At 42.0% G+C, this 20,351-nt stretch overlaps 2 protein-coding genes across 3 annotated transcripts in view; one reads left to right on the forward strand and one right to left on the reverse strand.

Annotated features, from left to right (window-relative positions):
* LOC127585534 (MOB kinase activator 2-like) overlaps nt 1-20,351 on the forward strand; it is a 507,209-nt gene that overhangs the window by 274,085 nt on the left and 212,773 nt on the right. The gene's annotated exons all lie outside the window — the stretch shown is intronic.
* LOC127585529 (serine/threonine-protein phosphatase 6 regulatory subunit 3-like) overlaps nt 1-20,351 on the reverse strand; it is a 95,319-nt gene that overhangs the window by 34,684 nt on the left and 40,284 nt on the right. For both annotated transcript variants that reach the window (XM_052043067.1, XM_052043066.1), the window contains exons 4-10: nt 17,222-17,359; nt 12,914-12,979; nt 9,870-9,982; nt 8,355-8,468; nt 4,457-4,622; nt 1,756-1,908; nt 732-899 (exon numbers count right to left, since the gene is read on the reverse strand). In XM_052043067.1, coding sequence (XP_051899027.1) covers nt 732-899; nt 1,756-1,908; nt 4,457-4,622; nt 8,355-8,468; nt 9,870-9,982; nt 12,914-12,979; nt 17,222-17,359 — 918 coding nt within the window. The remainder of the gene's footprint in view (nt 1-731; nt 900-1,755; nt 1,909-4,456; nt 4,623-8,354; nt 8,469-9,869; nt 9,983-12,913; nt 12,980-17,221; nt 17,360-20,351) is intronic.

Raw genomic sequence — 20,351 nt, forward strand, 5'->3', positions numbered from 1 at the left:
TTGCTTCTGTTCGTCCAGTAAAATGAAGAGCAACTTGATTCTTGGTTACATAATAAAACTAAATTAGAGGCTGTCTCTAACTGTCAGAGAATACTGAAGACCAGAATCTTCCAACCCTGCTGACAACACAGAGCTCTGCCTGACAAGTGCAGGTTGAACACATGGCAACAAACACATAGCCACAAACACATAGCCTAGGTTTTAAAACTTTCACTAGACTATAGATTGAAAGCAATGTCCAGCCTCTACTCTTTAGGCAAAATATTTTTATTGTAAACTTTGTGCTCACTAAGTTGGGAGAGGTAAATGCAGAAAATAGACTCTTCCAGGTACCCACTCTCAGAATCAAGTATGGTCAGAACATACATAATACAGCTGGATCCACAGTAAACTTTCACAGACTAGTTTACAAGTACCAAACTTTATTCCTTACAGCAGCATTCCCAAGTGCCAGTCAAGTGATTTAGTGGCTTTTATGCAAGCCAACACAGTGGTAAATCTAGTTATCTTTGAACTGTGTACAGTATACGTCCTATTTCGTCAAGCTTGATTAAGACTATTCCAAAAGCATTTTACATCAAGACTCAAACAAACAGCCATCAAGGAAAGCTTTCCAATCTCATTCAGCCTGTCCTAGATTTGAATAGAAACCTTCCAGATGAAATAGCAGTGACTAATCTGATTATGCATTTTCAAAATGCACACCTTTTCATGAATCATGGTTTACATACATGTCTGATGAGTGGATTATCTCGGGTGGATTCAGAGTTGTTTTCGGTGTGATTTCCCACATTAGTTTCAGTGCTATCTTCTGCTGGGGGATTGCTCAGTGCCGTGCTAATACACAGCTCCACTTGCAAGTGAAGGAAGTTATTCCACACATACTTGAAGTAGAGATCCTGGTGACATAAAAATAAGGGACATGGGTATGGAATGATAACAAAACAGACAAAGTAGGATTATGACAACAAATCAACTAGTCAATCTATGGATGGCAAATTAAAAGAGATTCAGCCATTGTGAATAAAAGGACAAAAGATTTATGATAAAGCATGAATATAACATTTTCCATTCACGATCCTGGATAGAAGCAGTGTTTTTATTCTCCTGTGACTGCAATGCCTCGTGCTGGATTGTGGTAGCACAGCCATCTCACAGAACTACCCCGAGACAAGCTAATTAGATTTTAAAGCCCACACAATGCCACAGCAGGTTTCCTACTGAGATCGAAGGGTAGCAACCAGGAGCAGGAATCTGGCTGAACCTCCTACACTCTCCCCTGCTCGAGACTAGTTATAATATGGCAGCTTCAGTTTCCGTTAGCTTGCAAAATAGACTGGGACTCAACCTAGAACCTTCAGTGAGTGGTCAGTACCCTTATTTAATAATCTGTTAAACCAGCCACAGTGCAGAGTTACAATACACCATGTGACTTTTGGTACAGAAACAAATTTATATGAAACATATAATCAAGCATTATGGTATCATTCATCAGTCTGTTGTGCCTTTATCTTCTAGAGAGGTGTTAACCCTCACTTCATGGCTTTGCAAAGTTCTCCCCTTCAAGAAATTATCCAGTTCATTTCTGAAAGTTACAGACGAATCCTCCCTTTAAGACAGGGGAATCAGTTTTTACTTGGTGCTCAGATTCAGTATTATAGAGTACACTCTTTGCTTACATCAGAACAGGAATTAGTTTCATTCTTTTACTTCTTTGCTTAATGGTCAGAAGAGGACAGACCACCTCATACTCACCAGAAGAACATCCAGTGTGTTTAACTCCATCAACTCCTGATTCACAGTGCTATTGTTCACCTGCAAGATGCTAGTGACGAGCTTGACCACATGAACCCGTGTGTTCCCCAGTGGTGGGTCCAGGATGCCCCAGGTTGTCACCATTTTACTTTTCTACACAGGGAGAAGAAATAGGAAAAAAAGTGGCAAGGTAAGAATGAGGCCACAAAATAAAATGTACTGTATCCAGCTGGAGGTTATTTTTTGATAAGTTCGGCAGTAATTCTGTGATGTTTGGTATCATAACCCTCTGGTTGCAACACGAGAAGGAAGAGGAGTAAGCCCATTGCTCTCAAACTGCTATCAGTCACGAAGACCATAGTTGATCCTCAACTGTTCTGTGCCACACTCCCATATCCTATTGTGCCAAAAAATCCAAGTTTGGGATAAACTACGCAGGTGAACAACCACAACAGATTGGATTACACTACCTCAAATATTTATGCTGTTCCCTGACTGAAGAAGTTCTATCTCCAGCCAAACAGTTGATACCTTCTGCTGAATACAGCCCCTGATTTTATATTTTGCAACTAGCGGGAACATTTTCTCAGCACCGTTGTGCAATTAGAAGAACAGTTATATCAACAGCACTACTCGGCAAAATCTACCCTGAAGCAGAGCATTTCAGCTATAGATTGCAAAGCACCGAGACCAGCCTTATATTCACTGCACAGAACTTCCAACATAGTCCGTTCTACATATGCAGCATCTTAATTACGATCTGACCTTGTAGAGGTGTATTTTGACCTTATGGAGGTATATAGAATCATGAGGGACATAGATAGGGTGAACACACACAAGTCTTTCTCCCAGGGAAAGGGAATCAAAAACTAGAGGGCATGGGTTTAAGGTGAGGGGGGACGATATAAAATGGATGAGAGACGACTTCTTCACACAGAGGGTGGTGCGTGTATGGAACAAGCTGCCAGAGGAAGTGGTTGAGGTAGGTATAATAACAACATTTAAAAGACAATTTGACAGGTACACGATACACAAGGTTTAACAGGATATGGACCAAACACAGGGAAACGGGACTAGCTTGGATGGGTATCTTGGTCGGCATGGATGAGTTGGGCTGAAGGGCCTGTTTCCGTGCTATATTACCATAGAACAATCCAGCACAATACAGGCCCTTTGGCCCACCATGCTGTGCCAACAATCAAACCACACCTAAGATTATCTAACCCCTTCCTCCCACATATCCCTCTATTTTAAATTCCTCCATATGCTTATCTAACAATCTCTTGAACTTGACCAACGTATCAGCCTCCACCACCACCCCAGGCAGCACATTCCATGCACCAACCATTCTCTGGGTGAAAAACCTCCCTCTGACATCTCCCATTACCTTAAAGCCATGCCCTCTTGTATTGAGCATTGGTGCCCTGGGAAAGAGGCGCTGGCTGTCCAGTCCATCTATTCCTCTTAATATTTTGTATACCTCTATTCATGTCTCCTCTCATCCTCCTTCTCTCCAATGAGTAAAGCCCTACGACTCTACAACTTGAAATCCTGTATATCCATTATTCTTAAAAATTTTGATTAAATTCCAATTACTTACTCTTAAGAAACCAGCTGTGCTATACATAGAGCAACTGAACCCCTCAATTAACTACCAGCTATCAGGCATCCATCCTTTCAGATAAACGATATCTAAAGCCTTCAAATTAGGTCCTAATCAGTAACTCACATCCTGGGATATAAGTAGACATAATGAATAAATCCATGTTCTCTTGTATTTTCTCTGGTCTAGCAATGAACAATCTGTTGTCTAGTGCCAATATTTGTTCTCTTTATTTCACACCATCCTTTGAGCAGCATCAATACAATCTCCAGCATCTCTTGATAGTCTTGAATCAAGGGCATCAAGGAATATGGAATCAAGACAGGCTTGGGGTACTGAATGGGGATATACAGCACAAAAACAGGTCCTTCAGCCCAATTTGTCCATGCTGACCAAGGTGTCTATCCTATTTGCCTGCATTTGGTTCATATCCCTCTAAACCTTTCTTATCCACGTACCTGTCCAAATGTACTTTAAACATTGTAACTGTACCAGCCTCCACCACCTCCTCTGGAAGCTCGTCCCATCTTCACCCTGTGTGGCAAAACTTGCCCCTCAGGTCCCCTTTAAACCTTTCACCTCCCACCTTAAATCTATGCCCTCTAGTTTAAGATTCTCCATACCCTGGGTAAAAGACTGTGGCTATTTACCCTATCTATGGCCCTCATGATTTTATAAACCTCTCGGCCCTCAGCTCCTTCGCTCCAGGGAGAGCAGTTCCAGTCTATCCAATCTCTCCTTATATTTCAAGCCCTCCAGTCCAGGCAACATTCCTGTGAATGTTTCCTGCGCCCTCTCTAGCTTAATTACATACTTCAGTTTACCTTCACAGGACAAAATGAAAAGGCCTCCTGAGTGGAAGCAAATCCAATGTAACAGCAAAGACACAAGGGTTATTTGATCTCAGCATGAAGTGCAAATATTTTAATTATGCAAGTGTGATAAGTTTAATCAAATCTCACAAACTTCTCCAGCTGACATTTCCTAATGGCCTCACAACAGAACTTTTTTTAGTTTCATGCATGTACAAGTTCAAGAGCTCTGGAATTTGTCACAAAGCAAAACATGTTGATGCGATGAAATTAATGTCAGGCTTACCTTTGGTGGGTCAAGGAGGAGTTGATGGAAGTCTCGCAGTCTCAGTTTGATGGCCTGGAGGGTTCCTGCACTGACCTGACTACAGGCATGATCCATTCCAGGGGGGCACAGATCCAGCTGGCCATCGATGTTGCAGAAAAGCCCACTCATACCACCCAGATCAGATCTGGAGAAAACGCATGCAACAGAGAACACCCAGTAAGCAACAAAGTCTTCAGCTACAAGCTTTTGCTGAGCAGAGTTGATTATCAAAAAAAAAACGAACCGATTAATGGCAATGAAACTGTGACAGATGAAAACTTCACCTTTCAGGCACTAAAGGACAGAAGTGAACCCTGCTTTGACACACTGGCTATTCAATGGACAACCATCCAGTCTTTGAAGCAAATACCATGCTTAGCTAGGTGAAAATCTGGTGATTATGACCAAATACCTAATAATTTTTAAATCCAAAAACATTAATTTTTGCAAATCAAGAGCATTACGGAAAATGGAATCAAGATGAAGTCATGACCAGCTCAGAGCCCTCCAGCAGATTTGTTCCTAATGGCTACATTGGAGACATTTTTAATTTTCATGCGTGTATATTTGTGATGTTGATCCATTGGTCAGATGTGCACAGTATGTACTCCATGACAACCCACATTTGGTTTTGAAATAAGACAGAAAGTTGGCATCCTTGGGCATATTACATTTCAGGTGGACATTGCACAAAACAAGTGCTAAGATTTCGGACAACTGCCAAGGAATGTGTAGCTGCATTCAGAGAGGCCAAGGGGACTGACCCAGTGAAGACCTCCACCAGTTTCAAGGATGAAGCCCACTTTATTACAAAGGATGACTTAAAAGGGTCTACATTGGATGAACAGAAGACCAAGTTGTTCACTGAAAACTGAAAATGCTCAAGCAGGTCAGGCAACATCTTTGGGGGGGGGGGGGGGGGAATGAGAGGAGGGGAGGGGGAGGAGGGGGGGAGGAGGGAGAGGGGAGAGAGCTCTTGTTTTTCATTGGATTTGTAAAAAGTTGGAGACAGAACAAGTTCTACACAAGTACAGAGGCAGTGAAAGAATGGAAGAGAACTAGAGGAAAGAATTGCATTGAAATTATTCCAGATTTATAACAACCCAAATTGTGGATCAAGGTAGTTGTTTTATTTTTATTCATTCACAGACCATTAGTGTCACTGGCAATGCTGACATCCCTAATTGTTTTCAGAAAAAGTTTGTATGGGTCCATAGACCATAAGGTATTGTGGTCAAATCTAAAGACACTAGCCCTTGGTCAAATCACGTCCCATGTGCTAGAAAATATTCAAAACGTAGATGTTTCCCCCACAAAAGTAACATCACATTGCAATTTTTCACACTTTCTCTGCTGTATGTTTTAATAGTTAACTATTCCCTGGTTAAATTCCCCCGCTTCCCTTTCTATACCACAAAAACCTCATACTTCTAGCTACCATCTCCCAACTCTCCATCTCTGCAGATTTATGAAGTTAAGCTAGGGAGGGCGCAGAAAACATTCACTCCATTTTCCTACCCATTCCCCAAAAATCCATCTCAGCCTTGAACACACTCAACAATATAATGCGACTGAAACAATGAACAGAGACTCAGTGGGAGAAATCAAACCACATCTTGCTGCCCTACAACACACTGCTCTGTTCCTTTAATCTGTCAAACTTTTGAAGAAAGAATAAACGAGGTCATCTCCAGTAGCACGTCGACTTTAATGTGAAAGCCCACAAGGTGGTTGTGTTAGATTAGGTAAATTGTTAAGGCAAAAATTCTTTTTCCATCTTTTCATTTTTCAGAATCTGGACATCAATGGCAAGACCAGCATGCATTGCTCATCCTTAATTGCCCTCAAGAAGGTGGTGGTGAGCCACCTTCGTGAACCACTATAACTTTTTTCTGGTGAAGGCACTTTCACAACGTTGCTGGGTGTCAGGTAGAGTGCTCCAGGATATCGACCCAGTGATGATAAAGGTACAGCGACATATTTCTAAGTAGAGATGATGTGAAACTTAATGGAAAGCCACAGATGGTGTTCCCATGTGCCTGCTTACCTTGTCCTTCTTGCTGACAGGGGTCACAGGTATGGAAAGTGTCGGAGTAGCCAAGGTGAGTAACTGCAGTGCATTGTGTAGACAGTGTGCATCACAGCCAGCAAGATGGGATGAATGTCTAGGGTGGTGGATGGGACACAAATCAAGCAGGCTGCTTTATCCCGGATGGCGTGAGCTTCTTAGGTGTTATTTGAGCTATGCTCATCCAGGCAGGTGGAGAATATTCCATCACACTCCTGATTTGTTCTTTGAAGGTGGTGGAAGGGTATTGCATGTCCTGTAACCAAGCAGATCACCCACCATAGGAGACCCAGCCTCTGACCTGCTCTTGCAGCCATGATACTTACCAGGCTGGTCCAGTTGAGTTTCTGGTTTACAGTAACGCCTACAATGTTGAAGGGGAGGAACAGCAAGGGTATTTTCAAAGGCTTGCCAACTGGTCATTACCCTTCCATCTGTGACAATCATCCTTATCATCCACCTGGCTCAGTTACTAGCATTCTCTCTGGACAAAAAGATTAAAGATTTACGTTCTATACCAGATGTCTGAATAAATAACCTAGGCTGATTAGTCCAGCTTGAAGGATGCAACAGATATTGAATGAGAAAGTGAAAATGTTTCACTTCTGGTGAACATTCTGTGCACTAATGGTAAAAGGGATCTTACTTACCGCCCTATTGGTCACATCAACAAATTCATCATCTGTTAAAAGCATGAAGATGTCCATCCAGAACTAGGTAGCCTGCTGGGTTGGTTCCCTTTCACCCACACTAAACATTCATTCCCTACAACACCTACACACAGTGGCTGCAGTAATACCACCTACAAAATGCACTGCAGTTACTTCCAAAGTTACTTGCAACAGCATCTCGCAAACCTGCAGCTCTACTACCCGGGACAAGGGCAGCAGATGTATGGGAGCACCACTACCTCCTAGTCACACATCATTTATATTTGGAAATATATCACTGGTCCTTCATCATTGGGGTGTCTAAATCTTGGAACTCCCTCCTCAACAGCACCATAGCAGCACCTTCGCCAGAGGGACTGCAGTGATTCAAGGTGCCAGCTCTTATCACTTTCCTGCTGGCAATTAGGGATAGGCAATAAATACCAGCCTTACCAGATATGCCCAAGTCACCAAAAATTGAATTAAAAAGTTTCAACATGTAAAAGTGTCAGAAACATTTGTATCTTGATCATAAGCAGCAGTCTTTCAACCATGTTGGATATCAAGACAGGCAACCAAATGGAGACACAAGAGACTGCAGATGCTGGAATTTGGAGCAACACGCAAAGTGCTGGAGGAACTCAGTGGGTCAGGCAGCATCTGTGGAGGGAAATGGACAGTCAACATTTCAGGTCGAGACTCTTCATCTGGACTGGGTTTCCAGATTAAGGGTCTCGACCCCAAACATTTCCCTCCACAGATGCCTGACCCACCAACTTCCTCCAGCACTTTTGTTTGTTGCTCCAGGCAACCAAATGGACCAGTTTAGATTTGCAATTGTCAAGTTAACCAGTTACATGTTGCATAACATAAGCAGTACAAATTGCTACCACCCTCTTCTCCAGGCTAGGGAAGAGGAGAACATCAGCCAGGGTTCATGGTTCTAACTGCATTCATGATTGATATCCCTTTTATGGTCAAACTCATAACTTTGCTCATTTACCTCTCAATTTCAAATGACGTAGGATGCTGCAATACCCACGTGCTTCTGCCCTCACACATAATTTGTTCCATTAAAAATCCTGACGGCAACGAAAAATGTTGGTTTCAGAGCAACAAGAATCCACTTGTTGTGCCTTTTGGTTTTCAATATACGTACCGGGGTCTACGTGTTTCCAGCAGCGTCAGCAGTACCTGGATCCCATTAACAATCACCGATTCATTCTTCTCACCCTCAAACATGTTACTAAGCAGCTGCTTGATAGTCTCCTGTCTGAGGAAGTAAATCAAATAGAGATTGTGATCAACGATCAAACACTGTAGAAGGAAACCACACACCTCCTGAAACACCCAGCTCCAAATCTGTAGCACGTGTGTCCAATTCTCAATCAACAGTTGGAGGTTCCAGATCCATTCACCCTTGCCTTGATGTATCAGAGAGGCCAATGAACTGGAACCAAGCTCCCTGCAAATTGACTGCAGGAGAACGAGGTCATATAAATACATCCGTGTCCATTATATATCATTCTTGAAAAGATTAGGTATCGCACTAAGAGCTACACAACGTAATTAAAGTGAGCAGCTGGTGTGGTACGAAACATTTTACTACAGGAACAGCACACCAATGTGCTGCTGGGATGAAATAGAGGAATGAACTGAAGGAAAAGGACTCCAGAGGAGGGCGCAATGGAAGACAAATCCAAAATTGCAAGATCCTGATCTCTAAATGTCATCTATGATCACTCCAAAATCACTTTTTATATTGACACCCTGCATCTACTGACAATTAGAAAAGGTGGCTGAAGTTTTCACCATTTATCATTTCTAGGCCATGCAGCTCACAGTTCTGCAGCTGATCAAGACATCCGAAATGGATCCACATGGTGCGCTGCATAACTGCCCAATAAACTGGCCTGAGCCCTAATGTTATGCCTTAGGACAGGTACCTTTCCCTAAAGGACCAAAAGGCGGCAATACAGCAATTAGTGCAAATCTGGAGCTGACAGAGAGGCCTGGGTGAAAACAAACCTCCCATCAAGGCCACAACGATGCTGACACCGAGCTAACCAAAAAGGGATGAGAAAAATCTCTTTGTATATCAGTGGTTATTTGTGCCACCAGGTGTGGCACTGAGTCAGCTGAGGAACCTTGCACTCACTACATACAGCTGATACTGACTCAAAGGTCAGCAGGAACAAACATACTGGGGAGAGACAATAATACGTACAGTAATTCCCAAATTTCTACCCTAAATATTCACATCCGCCTCCACGACCAAACCATCTATAAAATGTACTGCAGTTACTCATCTGGGCTTCTTTCCAAATGAGTTCCTCCCAAACCCTTGGAACGTGGGTGGCAGGCGCATGGAATCTCTCTTCCACTACGCTAACTTGGAAATATACTGCTATTCCTTCAATGTTATTTGGCCTAGATCACCATCCAGCTTGCACCACACAGACTGTAGCAGTTCAAGGCTTCAGCATCACCTTCTTAAAAATGGACAAAGCAAGTGACATCCCACTGATAAATATAAAATAATAACCCTATTTGCTGAGATTGAGTTCAACCATCACACTCTTCATAAGGATAGGGCAGACATATTACCCCACAGAAAAACACAACTTAAAGCAATACCACAGCTACAAATCAAAACAGAAATCAGTAAGCATACTTCTCAAGTGTGGCGAGCAGCTGATCTGGTTCTGGACTGTCCTGAATTTGAATCATTTGTTCACGGCTTAGTCGGATAATGTCGCAGAGAGACTGGGATGCATTAGAGTGTTGCTGAGATGAGGAAAGCAAAGGCACAAAAAGAAATTAGGACATTCAATTTCATTGAAACAGACAGTACTGCTACCAAAGCTACACTTGTACATTGCCTTATGGTCAGAGAGGCCTGAACCATTGATTCAGAAATGAAAGATCAAATCCTATCACAGCAGCTAAGAAATATAAATTCACATAAGAAATGTTCCAGTAACAGTGACAATAAAACTATCAGACTGTTGTAAATATTCAGCTTCTTCTTGAGAAGGAAATCTGCTGTTTTCTTCTGGACTGGCTTGTGAATGTCTAGATTCACCAATGTCGTTAACTCTTAACTTTCCCCAGTTTAGGAGCAATGTATGCCAGTAATATTCACAGGCCACAAACAAATAGATAACAATAAAGGATATTCCTAAACTTCATGACCAATGAATGCTTTTAAAGTGCATTCACTAGCAGATTAGTAGTAAATATAGCCGCCAATTTACACACAAGATGAATGACCACCTGAACTTTGTTTTGGGTATGATGAATGAGAAGGATATCCAAGCCAGGGAAAGGGGTTAACTTCCTGCTTTCTGTTTTAGTGCAGTGAATATTTGAATGCTCACCTAAATAGACAGATGGAGCCTTGAAGATTCAAGTTAACATCTGACAAAGCAATATTATTTCAGCATAGTACAGAAGCATCAAATTATACACTCAAATCTGTAGAGGGATCTTGAAGCTGTGGCCCCACTCAAGGAGGGTGCTCCAGTGGGACTTCACTCGTGTGACAAAGCTCTAATAATTTCTCTCTGAACAATCCAACTTTTTGACAATCAACCTCCTCCCCACAGATGAATTAAACATATTAAATTATCATGGTAATTGTTCTGTATCCCAGTGCAACTAGGATACTGGAAGGAAATTAAACATGACACATCAGTAGATACCATTTATAGAATGAACAGATCAAGAAAAAAATGAAGTACTTGTTCCAAAATGAAGAAGTGCATTGCAGAATAGAGGATTAGAGATGCACATCTGTTGCCAAGATGACACCTCCAGGTTAGCCTTTGATTTTCAGATTTCAGGCCTTTGAACAAAGCATCAGCAGTCACATCCATACAATACCTCACTTTTCCTCAACTGTTAAGAGGAATATTTGGCTAGAGGTTGTAAATCTACAGAGCACTGGGGTATATCTGTTCATAGCACTACAGCAGATGAAAGCAAGATATTCCTCTCCCCCAAACTGTTGCTCAGAAACATGCAGATAGATCTCAGTTAACTTCTGGAAAAGATATTTCTAGACAAGTTGGGAATGCACCAATACATCTTTAGATCACTAAACCCTGTGCGAAAGATTGATTTAATCACAATGCTTTATAACAAGCAAGTCTCCTGACTGATAAAATATACTCAACACTTGATTTTGTCCATATTGAGTTGGCTGAAATCAGTTCATAAAAACATAAAGCATTTAAATTAACGTCGTTCACAAGCAAAGCACTTTTATAGCTAATTAAGAACACTTATAGTGTCACTGTTCTAACATAGGAAGCAGAGCAGCTGGTTTGCACAGCAAGTTCAATAAACAGTAATACGATAGTGACCAGATAACATGTTTTGTAATGTTGACCGAAAGAAAAATATATCCTAGGATTCCAGTGACAAGCACAAAAATATAGGTCATTACTCTGGTGAACTACAGAGGGTAATGTTGCGCTGTGGAGATCCTATCTTCTGGATCAGACGAGGTTTCATCTGCTCTCTCTACGGCACATAATTGATCCCATGTCACCATTTTAAAACAGGGTTGGTTCTGATGCTCTGGAAAATATCCTCAACATTACTGAAAACATCTGGTTGAGGGAGCTTGCTGTGCATTAAATCGGATGTACAGGGATTACACTTCACAAAATGCTTTACTGGCTTCAAAACACTTTAGGATGTCTAAGGATTATGAAAAGCACTAAATATGAAAGTCACTTCTCTGCAGAAGTCCTGAAGCTTTTTTGAAATAATACCATGAGATCTTTTATGTGCATTGGAAATAACACTTGATAACTCAGATTAATGTCTCGGTCAAAAGAAAGCACTTTCAACAGAATACTACTCCCTTGAGTTTCTGGAGTGAGCCTTTAACTTTCAACCATCTGATCTAGAGGTTACTGCCCCTCGAGCCCTGAGCACATTAGAATTCTGCCACACCTCAACCAAGTAATAATCTTTCATCAGTGAGCGTAGACACCGGGTTTTGGGGTTTGAGGTTTCCGAACCTTGACAGCATTTACACAGATGTCTGCCTGGTCATGATGAGATTAGGACAAATATCACTCCCTTCAGTTAAACAGTAACCTGCTTAAAAATTTTAAATTATGCTGGATCCCAACATATGTTTAAGTGTGGATTCTTAATGCTGCAAAATAAACCTAGATCTTCGTGTAAAATATTTTAATCAATTCCTTTACATAACGAGGCTTGAGCAGGTGAACCTTGTATTTTTATAAAATTTCACACTGATGGCTTTATTCCAGAACTATTTCCTAAATTCATTATCCTTTCTTTTTCTGATTTGCATGTTCTGACAACCTTGGATTTAAAAAAAGAGAGAAGCTGCACAGGAACAACTTCATTTATACAATTTGCAATGCCTTTCAGTATTGGGTATCCAATCTACAGAACGAGCAGTTTTATACCTATTTTCAGGCTTGGGTGAATGCCAGTTTTTTGAGACAAACTGCACCTTGTGCTAGATCAATTTCTAGTCAAACAGGAAGCCAAATTAGACTGTGATATATCAACGATATGATTCTCTTCAAAAATATTGACATGATAATGGGCTTAGCAGTAAAATGGCTCTGTGCAATTTAGGAGAAATTCAGCATGAGGTAGGTCAATTGAATGAATTAGCTGGTCAGCTTATCCTACATTTCCTGGACTTTATGGGATGCTGGCACTTACATCCTCATCTTTGGAATGGTGGATCATCTCGATGAGTCTCTGGATAATTTTCTCCTCGTTTAGCCACTGTTGGAACAAAGAAGTGGTTAGAGATGAAGAATAAATGTAACTCTTGGCACAGAATCAAAATGCACTCACCCCTATAGACAACCCATGGGAAAACTTGCTACACAGTGATGTAGTCTGGGCTCCAAGCTGGTGGCTGCTATCTGGAGAATTAAAGCATGCGAGAAGGCCATTCAACCCACCATGCCCTTGCTAACTGAAAGACCCATAAAATTAATCACACTCCAGAGAAATTCAGCAAATTCCTCAGTCCTGTAACCTGCTCCACGAATTAATCCTCCAAGTTATCAAAATAGGTGGGGGAGTACTGCAGGGCTTGTACAATAATAAAACATGTGATTTTAGTCAATGTTTATTATAATGAAAACTAGTGGGGATGGGAAGAGCATAAAGCTACTCTTTCTAAGCAAGAAGAAAATGCTGGAAATACTCAGGTCAGGCAGCACCTGAGGAGAGAGAAACAGTTGACATTACAGGTGGATCACCTTCAATCAAAATTAGGAAAAGTTAGAAATCAAAGAAGACTTAAGTTGCAGAGAAGGGGGTAGGATGAACATAGAACAGTACAGCACAGAACAGGCCCTTTGGCCCACAACGTCGTGCCGACATAGCTAATCCCTCCTACCTAAAGGACATAGAACAGTACAAGACAGAAGGGAACCAAATGAAGAGAACCAAAAGGAAAGTCTGCAATAAAAACAAAAATCAGGAACCTCATTCATCCAAATCATTTTGAAAAATTACAGCTGAATTAGCTTCCACCACCCTTTCTGTCGGCACTTTCCAGATCATCTCTCAAAATAGAAAATACAAGCAAACATAGGCCAACTTATAGTAAATAATTCTATTTAATTTGACAACTTATCAAGGTACATTCAATTATATTTTCATTCAGTACTCAATGTTGTTAAATACTTAGCTTCCTCAAAGAAATGTATGGAAAGACTGGTACTTCAGTACCCTGTAGGAGTATATCTTTGGTGCACCTCAGACAACTTTTAAAGTCAGACTTGTACAGCACAGAAACAGGCCCTTTGGCCACTACATCCATGCCAACTGTTTCGCCTACCTCCACTAATCTCATTTGTCCGCATTAGGTTCATAACCTTCTATGCCTTGCCTATTTAAGTGTCTGTCTAAACATTTCTTAAACATAATAATTGCACAGTTCCACCATCTCCTTTGGCAGCACGTTCCAGATGTCATCCACTCTCTGTGTAAAAAAAATTATCCCTCGGATCTCCTTTAAAGCCCCTTCCTCTCACCTTAACCCTATGCCCTCTTGTTTTTGATACAGCTACCATGGGAAAATGATTTTGATTATCTGGCCTATCTATGCCTCTCATAATCTTGTATACATCTGTCAGGTCACCCCACAACCTCCTTTGCTCCAGGGTAAACAAACTCAGACTATGCAATCTCTCCCCATATCTGAAGTCCTCTGATTCAGGTAACATCCTGGTAAATCTCCCCTGTACTCTGTCCAGCACAACCACATCCTTCCTATAGTGCAGAGATGAGAACTACACATAATTTACTTTCTATGCAATAAAATATTTTAAATTACACAGTAATAAGGGATACCTAAAAGCTTTCTGAGCAACATTCCACACACCATTCATAATAACCAGATATAGCTCGTCCAGCTACATGGGAGGACTGTTTTGCAAATTCTTCACTTCCTTAACTTATTCCTGGTGATCAATGTGTATAATAAACCGATTAAATCCCAAACTAGCTTCCTCCCACTCTTAAGGCTCCATTCTATTCTCCCATTCCTCCATTTCTGTTGTATTTATTGCTCAGATTGTTCTTCAGATAACTTCCCCTTTCCGCAGATAAGTATTCTGCTCTAACAAGCACAATGGGACCCTCCCAAACACATCAACACAAAGCACTAGAGAGTTCCAATCTAGAGTAATGTATACAGTTCCTTTATCTAAGGGAAGCTACATCATTAAAGGTAGTTCAGAGAAGATTCACCAGACTTATCAAGCATTGAGGGACTGTCTTACAAGGACAGGTTGAACCAATTGAACTGCAGTCATTGGAGAAGAATGAAAGATGGCGTTATCAAAGCATGCAAGATTCTACAGGGGGCTGGATAGGGTACATGTTGGAAGGCTGTTCCCCTCATGGGAGAGCCTGAGACCAGATGGCATAGTCTCACAATATGGGAGTGCCCCTTTAAAACCTAGGCGAGAAACAATTTCTTATCTTAGAGGTTTGTGAACCTTGGCTTCCCCAGCTTTCCGGGACAAGGAATTCCAGAGTCCTTGACTATATTCAAAGCTGAGACAGACAGGTCTTAATCGATGAAGGAGTCAAGGATTATGGGAAGGCAGTAGGAAAGTGGGCTTGAGGGAAGTTGAATCAGCCGTGACTTTCCTGAACAGCAGACCAGGCACAGGGGAAACAGTTCACTACACTTCTGCTCTCAGTGCTCCTCATCTTCTACACTATCAGCTTCAGCAGATCATCCTCTGCTGTTTCCAATTCCTCCAGTGAGACACCACTTCAGAGACACATCATCCCTCTCCTTTCAGCAATGCAAAGAAACTGCTCCCTTTGCAACAACCTAGTTCACTCAGTTATACAGCATGGACACAGCCCCTTCAGCCCACTGAATCCACATCATTTACCATCAACCACTATTTATACTAATTCTACACTTAACTCATTTTTGAGGCACTGCCTCAAGGAGGCAACATCCTTCCGGACCATGCCAGCTTCTCGCAGCCACCATCAGGCAGGAGATACAGAAGCCTGAAGTCCCACACCACCAGGTTCAAGAACAGCTATTTCCCTTCAACCATTTCAGTCCTTGAACAAACTTATGCAAACCTAATCACTACCTCAGTATAGCAGCACTATGACCACTTTGCACTACAATGGACTTTTTTTTGTTCTGTTTGTGTTCTTCTTGTATAATTTATGTTAATTTATATTTTTCCTGTGAACGTTGTGTATCTGATGCTATGTGCCTGTGATGCTGCTGCAAGTAAGTTTTTCATTGCACCTGTGCACACATGGACTTGTGCATCCGACAATAAACTCAACTTTGACTTTGATTCTCTCTCCACATTCTTAACAATTCCCCTACAGATTCTATCACTCGCCAACAAACTAGGGACAAGTTACCATAGCAATTAACCTACGAATCCTCACATCTTTGGAATGTGGGAAGAAACTGGAGGAAAGCCATGCGATCAAAGGGAGAACATGCAAACATAGACAACATCTATGGTTAAGACTAAATGCGGGGCAATGATGATGTGAAGCAGCAGCTCTACTGGCTGTGCCAATGTGTTGTCTATATCACCATCCACATCTCCCACTTCCCACAGCATCTTCATGTAAAGCTTCACTTGCTCGTGCGCATCCTTCCGTCCCACCGCCCTCAGCACCAAGCGCTCCTTCCCGATGAAACAATAATTTCAATTTAGTAAGCTGTATTTATTGCAAACTACACACAGTCTTTTCTAGGCCAGGGAGAAAACACGTAGATTGGGAGGTACTTTACCAGCCTCTCCATTTAGTTCGCAATAACCCTGATCTTTAGTCACTTACTATTTTAATTCTCTGCACAATGCTGACCATGATTTCACTTTTCTCTGCCTCGTACATCGTTCCAATAAGTTTAACAGCAGCAAAGAACAACTTCTGTTGATGAAGAATTTTACAGTATTCCGGACTTAACCATCCAAGTTTAATGATTTCAGATTGCAACCAGAACTCCCATATTTTCAGACAGGTGGTGGTAATGATTCTGTCACCCCTACTTACATCTCCTCCAGACCCAGTCCCTTGTTCCCTCACTTTGTCCCCACCCACCTTTGTTTATCTTCCAGCAACATCTCTTTTGTCATTTATTCTCTATCACAGTCCTTGCTTTCTGTTCTTTCCTTCCTTCCCTGTCCTGTAAGTGCTTAACACCTGTTATACCTGGCATTTTCCAGTTGGGATGAAGGTGATCAACCCAAACCCTTAAAAAGTTCGTTTCTGTCACCGTACCTACTGAGCATTTCCCTCATTTTCTGATTTTTATTTCACATGCCCAGCACACACAGTCCTGAGGACTATGACACCCTACACAGAAAGCCACAAGGAGCAAGATGCAAAGTTTCCAATCCCATGCATCAGTTCAGGAGATATGTTGCACGAACGTTGGGTCCCAAAAGCAGTAGAGTGCGGCTTGAGGTGCTGAAGGCAGCAGAGACGCCAGAACTCAAATCAACTTACATTCAGAACATCCTGCCTGAGATGGGGCTGCTCCACGCACGTGAGAAGCCTGAGTAGAAGGTCCATAATGGCTGAAGTTCCTATGTGTTTCAACAGTAAGCCTACAAAATCATCCTTCTTCCGTAGAAAATCCACTATCTGCCAAGGAAAGGTATAAGAAACACAGAAAGTAATACAATATAATTTTAGTTAGGGCTAAAATAAAGATTATTTGCACTTTCAGCATGGCAATTATCACAATAGCGTCCAGCTTTCACTTTTCCAATTTTCATATTGTGACAGATTTGAACCATTCTATGTCTGGTGATTCAGATTTTTTTAAAAATTCAACATTAATCGAATATTAAGACTAGGATTCAAAGGGTTACAAATGGAGATTACAACTTAAAACACTAAAATTATGCTAATGTATATCTGGCTTGTTGCAGCCTTAAAAATGATTTTAATGAACATATTTTGCAAAAGGTTCACATTCACTTCCCGCAGTGAACCGTAAATCCCTCATGAGACAAAACAAAGAACAATCTTAATTGAAAAGACTCCTTTTAAGCCTGTTTTCGGCTGTTTCCCATTAAAGCCAGGGTCTCCAATTAGAAACAATGTACTACCCTGGTGCAGTAACAGGATGACATGCATCTTATAAGAACAGGGCACGCATCAAATACAATAAAGATTATTTTTCTTTGGGTCTTGCCACGCTCTGCATTGGTGCAATCCTGTCAAGTTGAGAGATGCGTTAATCCTATCTTAAAAATAATCTAACAAGAGATAAAAGATGACACCAATGCTAACCATTTCAGATAAGTTAAAATTTAACCCCAAAACTCCTGACATTGCTTTTACTGCTAAGCAGAAACTCTTATACATCAAGTGAAATACAAATTAATATTATTTGTCTTTCTAGTACAGATTCATGATTCTGAATAAATCACTGTGTCCCCCTTTTCACACTGCAAGTCCCACATTAGTCATCTGGATGATTCTCAAACACAATATGCCAAATACAACCCTAATTGAAGTTAGCCACATCTTTAGCCTACAATCTACTGAAAATACATAAAGGGCAATGGCATGATGTGGTATGGTAGCAAAATATTGAATAATCAAAACAGCTTTGACTTTTCCACAGTTCCCATTTGCAGCCAGATAGAAGAGTCAGAGTTGTACATCACAGATATCGGCCCTTCATCCCACTAGATCCGTGCCAACATTGTTGCCCACCTGCAGTGATTTCATTTGCCTCCATTAGGGCCAAATCCTTCAATGCTTTGCCTTTTCAAGTGCCTGTCTAAATGCCTCTTAAAGGTAGTAATTGCCTCCGATTCCACACTTCCTCTGACAGCACATTCCAGATATCAACCAGTCTGTGCGTGGGGGGGATAAAATTACCCCCTTCAGATCCCCTTCAAAACTCTTACCTCCCACCTTAAACCTATGCCCTCTTGTTTTTGATACTACTAGCATGGAAAAGAAGATTTTGACTATGTCAGAATCAGGTTTATTATCACTGACATGTGTCATGAAATTTGTTGTTTTGTGGCAGCGGTACAGTGCAAGACAAAGACATAAAAAATTACCATAAGTTACAAAGGTTAGTGTTCATGGACTGTTCAAAAATCTGATGGCGGAGGGGAAGATGCTGTTCCTGAAACGTTGAGTGGTGTGGGCCTTCAGGCTCCTGTACCTCCTCCCCAATGGTAGTAACGTAAAGAGGGCAAGTCCGGGGTGGTGAGGATCCTTAATGATGGATGCTGCTTCCTTGATGCACGGCCTCTTGAAGATGTTCTTGACTGGGGGGGGAGAGGGGAGATGGAATGGCTGTGCCATGATGGAGCTGGCTGAGTCTACAACCTTCTGCAGCCTCTTGCAATCCTGCACATTGGAGCCTCCTCACCACGCACTGATGCAACCAGTCAGAATGCTCTCCACAGTGTATCTGTAGAAATTTGCAAAGAGTCTTTGGTGACACTCCGAATCTCATCAAATTCCAAATGAAGTAGAGCTGCTGGCATGCCTTCTTCGTGATTGCATCAATGTATTGGGCCTAAGATAGATCCTCTGAGATGTTGACGTGCAGGAACTTGAAACTGCTCATCCTTTCCACCGCTGACCCCTCAATGAAGATTGGGGTGTGTTCTCCCAATTTCCCTTTCCTGAAGTCCACAATTGGTCTTGTTGACATTGTGAGGTTGTTGTTGCAATACCACTCAACTAATCTTTTTTTTAAAAAGGCGCCAGCGGGGCGAACGGCCCACAGTTCAAGTGTGTGTGGGAGGCCTGGACTGAGCGCACCTCCACTTGTTCAGCCGCTCGGGCAACAGCCCCCCCCCCCCCCGCCTGTTCCCCCACTCAACTAATTTATCTCACTCTGTGCACCTCCTCATCACCATCTGAGATTCTGCCAACAAAAGCGGTGTCATCGGTGAATTTATAGATGGCATTTGAGCTGTGCCTAGCCACACAGTCATGAGTGTCGAGAGAATAGAGCAGTGGGCTAAGCACGCACCCTTGAGATGTGCCTGTGTTGATTGTCAGCGAGGAGGAGATGTTACTACCGATACGCACTGACCGTGGTCTCCCGATAAGGAAGTTGAGGATCCAATTGCAGAGGGAGGTACAGAGGCCCAGGTTTTGAAGCTTGTTGATTAGTACTGAGAAAATGACAGTGTTGAACGCCAAGCTGTAATCAATAAACAGCAGCCTGACGTATGTTTTGTTGTTGTCTCGGTGCTCCAAAGCCAAGTGGAGAGCCAGTGAGATTGCGTCTGCTTTAGACCTGTTGTGGCGGTTGGCAAATTGCAGCAGGTCCAGGTCCTTGCTCAGGCAGGAGTTAATTCCCGTCATGACCAACCTCTCGAAGCACTTCATTACAGTAGATTTGAGTACCACTAGGTGATAGTCATTGAGGCAGCTCACTCTGCTGTTCTTGGACACTGGTATGATTGATGCCATTTTGAAGCAGGTGGGAACCTCCGACTGCAGCAGTCAGAGGTTGAAGATATCCTTGAACAGTCCAGCCAGTTAGTTGGTACAGATTTTCAGTACCCTGCCAAGTACATTGTTGGGGCCTGACGCCTTGCGAGAGTTCACCCTCTTGAGGGATATTCTGACATTGGCCTCCGAGACAGAG

Source organism: Pristis pectinata, chromosome 33 (genome assembly GCF_009764475.1).
Source record: "Pristis pectinata isolate sPriPec2 chromosome 33, sPriPec2.1.pri, whole genome shotgun sequence".
Classification (NCBI taxonomy): Eukaryota; Metazoa; Chordata; class Chondrichthyes; order Rhinopristiformes; family Pristidae; genus Pristis; species Pristis pectinata.